Genomic DNA, 7,997 nt, shown 5'->3' on the forward strand with positions numbered 1-7,997 from the left:
TCAGCAGGAGAGGCAGATAGTTCATACTAAGAGCTCCATTCTGGTTATTTTATGCATAGGAAGATCAAGACACCCGATTAATTTATACCAGACTATTAGTGCGGCATGTTCCATTGCATTAAGCTGAACAGAAGAAAATAGCAGATCTTCTGTAACACTGCTATTTCCTCTTGAAAGACCCAAATCTGGATGAGAACCTCAGTGGAGTGCCTTGCAAAAAACAGAGCAGGACAATCAGACTGCTTATCCCAAGAGGCCCCAACAAGTTAACCCTATAAAACCGCAAGCTCCTTCCTCCCCACCAGTAACATCCCATCATCCCAGCTTCTAGCGGAGGACTGCCGGGCACTCTACTCAAAGTCACCATTTCCAGATCCCTCCTTCAGCAGCATTAGCACCAATGCTGGACTTCAAAAAAGAACTCCTCCAAGTAACATGAAAAATCCATCTCCACTGCCACGGGTCCCACAGCAGAGGCTCCCACCCCTTCCTATAGCGCATCCTCCTAATCTGTGCTCTCAGTGATATGGAAACCACCGACTAAGTAGTGGCATACAATGAAAGCTGACCATGTACCTTAGCACAAGGTTTTTAGCTCCATATTTCTTCTCTTTCTAGGGCTATGGGAGTAGAGGAACTTAGGCATTTTTATCCAGTTGTGCTTTTACACAGATGCTCCTCAGGGGGTGGGTGAGTAAAATGCCCAGAGAAAGCCAGCAGTGAAAGTTGATTTGGAAATTTAGCCTAAAACTGCTGAATGCTTTCAGATATTCAATCAAGGCACTTGTGCTTTTACACAGATGCTCCTCAGGGGGTGGGTGAGTAAAAAGCCCAGAGAAAGCCAGCAGTGAAAGCAACAGCCACTAGTTGATTTGGAAATTTAGCCTAAAACTGCTGAATGCTTTCAGATATTCAATCAAGGCACCCTGAGGTACATATCCTTTTTAAAGCACCCTTTAGAAGAATTATTTAAGTTCCAGTCTAAAGCACTTAAGGACGCCTCTCCATTTAAAATAGGAGTCACAGGAGAATGGCAGAGTGAGAAAGCATGCAGTTAAGTGACTCTACACAGTGGAAGGTGAGAAGAACGAGGCTATGGACTCTGCGCGTACCCTCCTCGCATGCCTGCACACCATGCAGTGTTACTACAGCATGTTACGAGGACTCGGAATCCAGAAGCAAGTTCTCATCAGTTTGAAATTAAAATGACCAGCACCATTAGAAAACTGAAGGTGGCCTGGGCCCCTTGAAGGATCAAGGCAAAGGATTCCTCTGTGACTGGGTAAGGATGCACAGGCAGTGAGAAGAACCAGAAGGACAGGAGAAGCCAGAATCTCTTTGGCTGGAGGAGCAGAATGGGGAGGAGGCGGCTGCACTTATGGAGCAGTCTGTGAAGCAGCTGCTGAAAGAATTAGCTTGGGGGAAGCCAGATATTTGCCCTGCTGACATAGGACGTGGGAGAATGGAGGCAGCAGGAGTAGCTTCCATGGCTAGCACCAGCAGTGGAAATGCTCCAAGCAGCTAGCACAGTGGGAAGCAAGGACGGGGGAAAAAATTAAAAATACATAGAAAGGAAGAAAAGATCTTCACTGTTTATCTAATTTAAAAATGAAAAAAGAAAAGAAAGAGGAAGGGAAAATAAAAAGAGGAAAGAGAAGCACCAGTTGCAAAGAGTTCACAAGGCTTTTTTTCCTCCTTCCCCCAGCGTCACTGCTCTGGCTCTGACCTTCGGGGCCGGTATCTCCGATGGCCCGTTGATTTCCGTGTGGCCACTGCTGCAGTGAAGCCCACCAAGCAGCACAAGGATGTGGTGCCAAATTTGGCTGTGTCTAGCCAGCTGGGTGTTTCCGTCTTCAGGTACCCCTCAACTAAATGCAGACTCATCACTACGAACCACAAGACTGAAGCAAATGCATCAATTCTCCGGAGCCTGCAATACCAAGAAGAAACCAAACAAGACATAAGGTAAGAATTTGAACACCAACGAACCCCCTTGGGTCCTGAGAAAGGAGGGTACACAGACTGAGCAGGTTATGTCCTATCTCTTACTATGGTGACATCACCAGCAGCCCTCCCCACTGCTCCAGTAAGAACCTGAACATCAGTTCCATTTTCTACTGGGTTACAGAGCCACACAGGGAGCTTTTCACTCACAGAAATTCAAGCTTAAATTGAATGAAGCACGGCACAGGTCCACAGCAAGCTCTGCGGTCTCCATCCATCTGGCTGGCAACCCAAAGAATAACAAGGAGGACTGTGCCACCCACTACTACGTGCGCCATTCTGGCAAACGTTTACCCCCTGGCTCACTGAGACGAGACAGGACAAAAGACCTCCAACACAATGCAGTTTTCCTTTAAGCAAAACAGAAGAAAAGAGCACACCCACCTGATCCGCCCGGCTAAGAACATGGCCAACAGGCAGGTGAACAGCCCAAGGACAGCAACTGCAATCTGGTGATTCTTCCCATAAGACCACGCGGCACTCAGATACTCCACCATCTGTTCCGGGAGCAGACAGATCAGCTCCTGCCAGCCTGCCACCGCCACGGAAGTGTCATCTTCCAAGTCTGCATGCGAGCTTGTGCCAGTCCTGTTCTGCATGGACGCTGGACCAGGGGAGACAGGAGCAGGGACTGCTACGCTGAGTGAGAAGGGGTCGCCTGACCCATACAAAGCCATGAGAACCAGGAACGCACAGCTGAGGAAGGCCAAGAACCGCAGAAATATCACCTGAGCTGGTGTGGTTATGGAAGTGCAAGAGGAGGATGAACACAAATTCTGCAGAGGAAGGGAGAAATACCTTATCAGAAGCTGAATGAACTGTAGTGAGGTTTTGGCTCCCAGAGTCAGAGAGCCTGAAGGCTGCTGCCTTCCTTTCCCAGCAGCAAAGCCAGGTGCAGAAGTACCTAGTTCTCCGCACTTCCCCCTGAATTACCTCATTTCTCCCCTCATGTACCTGCATATAGGTCTTGTCTGTCTCCCGGCGTTTGAAATGGTGGCTGAGCAGCAGTGCCCGGAGCTGCCGATTCTGATGTTTTATGTAATACTCCACAGCAGCCTGGCATGGACGGCACAGCTTGTAGGTCTGCTCCAGATGGTGCTTATACACCTCAATCTCCTCATCATATTTGCGCTGGTGAGACAATACGAGAAGAAAAGCAGGTGAGAAGTGCAGGTCTCTCACCAGTTACCACACCTGCTACTGACATGCGAGCAAGGTGTGCTTCCAGTTTCCAGAGGGACAGCCCCCTGAAACCAGGCCTGAGCACTGACCAAGCTGGAGAGCAGCCACACAACCAGCTTCTCATACACCTGTCCTACCCTCCATGTCCAGAAGACAAAAAACAGCCCTTGGAGAAGGATCATCCTTCACTGGACAGGCCAGCCATGCTGAGAGAGGCCACTGCCATCACTGACACACATATCCAACCATGTTGGATAACACAGTCCCATGTTTCTCAGCTGGCACAGACACTGTAGTTCACTGAATGCCTAAAAAGGGGCCACAGGCTGGTGTTACTTAAGCAAGTGGATAGGTCTGGCAAGAGGCAGGGAGTACAAATAAAGCTGAGAAACGGGCATCAGCCAAAGATGTTCTCATTAAGCATGATCAAATTTAAATCTGTTCTGTGGGAGTTACCCTGATTAAACTCATTACAGTTACACAAAGCAGACAGGATTAGACAACACAGAGGATGAACATCCTACTATAGCACAGTCTGACAACCCTAAGGCTTGACCACAGTGAAAGCTAAGGAGTGCAGCACTACATTCTTGGCATGAAACTTTGGGGAGCCATAAAGTGGTGAAGGCCTCAGGAGAAACAAATTCTGTTAAGGCTTCAAGGAGACTAGTGGCTGCTGTGCCTACCAGAGCCTCAGCTGGGTAAGAACGGGAGCTGTAAGCTGATCTCAGCAGTGTGCATGTTTGGTTTTGGGCTCAAGCTTCAACTTCCAGTGTCCATCCAGAGTAGGTCATTACATTCTGGCTTTGCAGCAGGATTAGGTAAGTTTGCAATACTAATCAGTAACCTTCTCTGCACTGGAGCACCAATCCACAGCACACAAAAATTCCTCTCTGTTCTGCTTACTGGGCTGCAGCATGGAACAGAACAGAGCAGGATGGCAGACACATGCTTGGGAATGCCTTGGACAGACATCCTCCCGTGATGCCAATCCCTAAAGAACACTCACTTCCTCCCTTGGTGAGAATGAAGCCAGCTGTTTGATCTTCGTGGTTTGATGGTTGTTGCACTTCTTGCACAGCAGAATCTGGCTGCTCACCCACTGCTGCGGTTTGGTAGGGTCACAGAAAGTCGTAGCACCCGACACAACATGATTAAGGTGTTCCATGTACTGAGCAGGGATGGGCTTGTTGTAGTCTCCGTTCTGAAAAGAAGCAAAGGGAGAGACAGGGAGGGAAAGCAAACGTGAGATCGTAAAATCAAGGCTAGGTATCCTCTGCTTGATAACAAGATTGTAACAAAAGAAATAAATAAAAAAGAGACAAAATTATTCAAATCTCCACTGTTTGCAAGCAGCTGCTGGTGGTAAATTTTGGCTTAAGACAGTCTCTGTTACTTAAAACCCTAAATAAAGCATTTCAGCTGTTCCAAAATACAAAACTAGAGAAGAATTGTTAAAAAAAAAGAAGATTCTTAAGAGATACTGGTGAAAATGTCAAGGCCCTTTCTATCCGCTGAAGCAAGAGAGGAAAATTTGTCTTCATCATTCCACGTCAGCACATCTCAGTACAGTGGATTCTTTCTCCAATTTGATCAGTTGCTGAGTTCTCAGGTGCTCAGCACAGAGCCACCAGGTGTCAAACTGCTGGATATTCACCTGTACTGGGCCTGTATCATCTTAAATGAGGAGCAGGGCTTTCCTGACAGCACCATTTCACAGGGCATGCACATTCCCAGCCACCCTTCAAGCAATCTGTCCCAGTACCTCTTGGAACCCATTGTACTGCTCGCAGTTGGGGCAGTCCCAGCAGTTGCGATTCCCATATGGCACCACCGTGTCCTGGTTGCAGAACCAGCAGTTCACTGTCATGTGTGTGGGCTTCTTCCTGTTAGGAGAGGAAATGTGTCAGGTGTGAACACTGAATTTAGCTGATGCAGGGGAAAGCAATGGCTCTTAAACAGGGAAGTGCAAGAGAGGCTGCAATAACAATCAGTCTTCCCATCCAGCCTGTTTAATGGTCTGACTCAGAATGATTGAAAAGATGAACTATTAAAATAGAAGTAAATTCTGGCTGATGCTCATATCTCTTTGTGCTCGTACCATGGACATGCCAGAACTTTAGTAACAACCTTGTGAATAACCGACTTCACTGTTTTTCAGAGGCATATTTGGGGATGCAAGTCCTCTCCATAATCAAGAATGCAGTAGACTTGTTGCTTAATTCACAGAATTTGGGGAAAGCCCAATTTTTATGCATTGGAACCAAAGAGACAAAGACTAATGACCTGGATCTATGAGCCCCTTGTTTTTTAAAACAATTCTATTAAAACAGTCACCACAAGAGAAACAGCTGTGACGTGGCCCCAATGCAAGAGGTTGTGGCAGATGCTTGAGCAAAGAACTGCAGTGGCTGGCCCTTGTGCTGCCTGCTAAAGAAGGGCTGCATTTGTCTTTAAAGTCAGTGCTACATCCAAGAAGCTTCCTGGCAGGTCAAGACAACACAGCCCAGCTGTCTGGGTTTACCAGAACCAGGCTCAGTCACACCTCCAAAGGAGGGCAGCTGCTCAGGCAAAGCTCAGGCAGCAACTGGCTATGGCAGCTATGCAAACAGATGGACCCAGCTGCCACCAGCCCTGTTTGCTGCCTAACTCCACCAAGTGTGCCTGCCGCTGGACAGCTTCTAAAGAAGCAGGGACTGCATCTTTCACTGAGAAGGTGAGGGCCAAGAAAGCAACGAACAGTAGCCAAAGCGCTCACCAGCTGAGGGCAACCTCTCTTCCTGCTCTAGGAAATGTTCTCTGCTGCTCTAATATTCTGTAGCAAAACATCTTCTGAATGCTGCAGAAATGTTGTCTGGCACCCTGAAACCAAACAGGCAGGTGGTTCTCTCCTTAGTTAGGCTGGCCTCTCTCTCAATGATCACCTTCAAAGCTACCGTTAAGATTCTTCCCCATTCCCAGTTTCATAGACCATGTCTTGAAACTTGGTTCCTAAAATATGAAACCCTCAAGTGATGCTTGGGCCCCCTGTTTTAACTACTAATGATGAGGATAAGCTTGAAATTAAGCATGAGAAAGAGGCCTAAAAAAATGGAGTGTACAGAGGATTCCCTGCCAGATGCTGGAAGAAAATGGCTGGAGCTACTAGGGTGACAGATTCTCATCTCAAAATAGATGCATACACCCACACCCCTCTTAAAATGAATATTCACTGCTCAACCTTGTTCACTGCCAAGGAGGCTCAAAGCAGTAAGTGATATTGAGTTAAAAATACCACCAATGAAACTGATAGGCAAAAAAAGTTTAAACCAGACAGAAACCTCAGTCGCTCCAAGTTATCCATGAGCCACCACAGTCCAAAAGCCAAGCAAACCACAAAACCACATGTCCGAAGAAGCATACAAAGAATGGACAGCAACACCTGTTGGTGCTGGTTTCACCTCACTATCATAGGTGTGAAAGCTATGAAAATATACACAAAGGCTTCAGCGCGTTAACCACCAAAATACAAATCCCACTGCACCTTGAGCGTGGACTCTGATAGCAAGCGCAACCTACAGCCCATCCTCTGACGCAGGCTACTGCACAGGTCCCTGGTACTGTAGAAAGTGCTTCAATTCCGCCTTCGTGCCGCTGTGGCATCATCCTCTGGCACCCGTGGAAATAGGACATGCCATACTTTAGTCTCTGCCTACCACCAGCCTCTAACTTCCATGACGTGACCGTGTACGTAGAAGCACTAATTTCAAGCAAAACACTGAAGCGGAAAGCACTGGCTAAAAAAATTAGTAAAGCATAAATGCTATAAAGCAAAAAAAGAACCAGTGCCAAACCCTGTTTGAGAACTTGCTAACACCAGAGTATTACATCTTTAGTACACCCGAGACCCTTCCATCTTTTCCAAAGAAGACTCCACCTCTCCGTCTTGAGGCTGAGGAAGGGTTAAATAGTAGCCCTTCATTCTCACAACATATGCAAAAGAAACTGCTAAGTCCTGGATTATTTAGGATAAAAAGCAATAATCCTTCCTTCTGCAAACCTATAATCTGTTACCACAGAAATAGATGCAAAAAGTCAGAAGTTCCCAACCTGCTGGATGCAAAAAGAAGAAAATAAAGGTCATTTCGTACAAGAACACGTAGTAGGGTGCTAATTTTCTAGTAACTGGGCAGGACTTCAAAACCAAAAACCACATACTGCATTTGGAAAGACTCTCAAATACAGATTTAATGACTTTGGAACTACATCTTGACTGAGGTGAGGCAGCAGCTGAATGAACTACGCTAGAGCACACATTGCTTCCAAAGTCAGACATGGTGTTACGGGGACAGACCGTGAGAAACCAAGCACTTGTCACGTTCTCAGTCCCTTGCAGAACACCAGGCAAATCATTCCTACAGAGTTTATAATCTAACACTGTGTTAACTTGAACGAGCCTCACTGGACAAAGAACCACCCTTCAACAATCACTTCCCGCAGAGAGATCCCTTAACAGCTGCCTTGCTGTGCTAACTCAGTACACAGCTGCACACCCAAACCAGCTGGAAAAAAATCCCAGGTCGGGACAAATTGTTTTGCAGGTAGAAGATCTTTGCCTAAGACACCACTGGGGGGATATAGCTGGGGTAAACTCCCTTAGGAGATCAACACCTAAATGTCTGATGCTGCTCAGACAATATGACAAAATGTTCCTTTGTGAGAGGCTATCAGACTCCTTTATTTTGCTAATTAAAAAATCGGACTGCAGGTAAACCCAGTGACAAACACCAGCAACTAGTTCATGTTTCACGTAACCACTCTTTCTAGATCCC

General features: G+C 46.8%; 1 protein-coding gene across 1 annotated transcript in view; it reads right to left on the reverse strand.

Moving 5' to 3' along the window:
* The window catches only part of TMEM201 (transmembrane protein 201), a gene marked incomplete at its 5' end in the record, with an annotated part of 18,139 nt that extends 13,067 nt beyond the window's left edge, over positions 1–5,072 (reverse strand). Inside the window, 5 exons of the mRNA XM_010143145.1 lie at positions 1,727–1,930; positions 2,389–2,780; positions 2,959–3,135; positions 4,196–4,390; positions 4,952–5,072. Coding sequence (XP_010141447.1) covers positions 1,727–1,930; positions 2,389–2,780; positions 2,959–3,135; positions 4,196–4,390; positions 4,952–5,072 — 1,089 coding nt within the window. The remainder of the gene's footprint in view (positions 1–1,726; positions 1,931–2,388; positions 2,781–2,958; positions 3,136–4,195; positions 4,391–4,951) is intronic.
* Between the last annotated feature and the right edge of the window lie 2,925 nt (positions 5,073–7,997).

This window comes from Buceros rhinoceros, unplaced genomic scaffold, assembly GCF_000710305.1.
Source record: "Buceros rhinoceros silvestris isolate BGI_N320 unplaced genomic scaffold, ASM71030v1 scaffold4399, whole genome shotgun sequence".
In the NCBI taxonomy this organism is placed as follows: Eukaryota; Metazoa; Chordata; class Aves; order Bucerotiformes; family Bucerotidae; genus Buceros; species Buceros rhinoceros.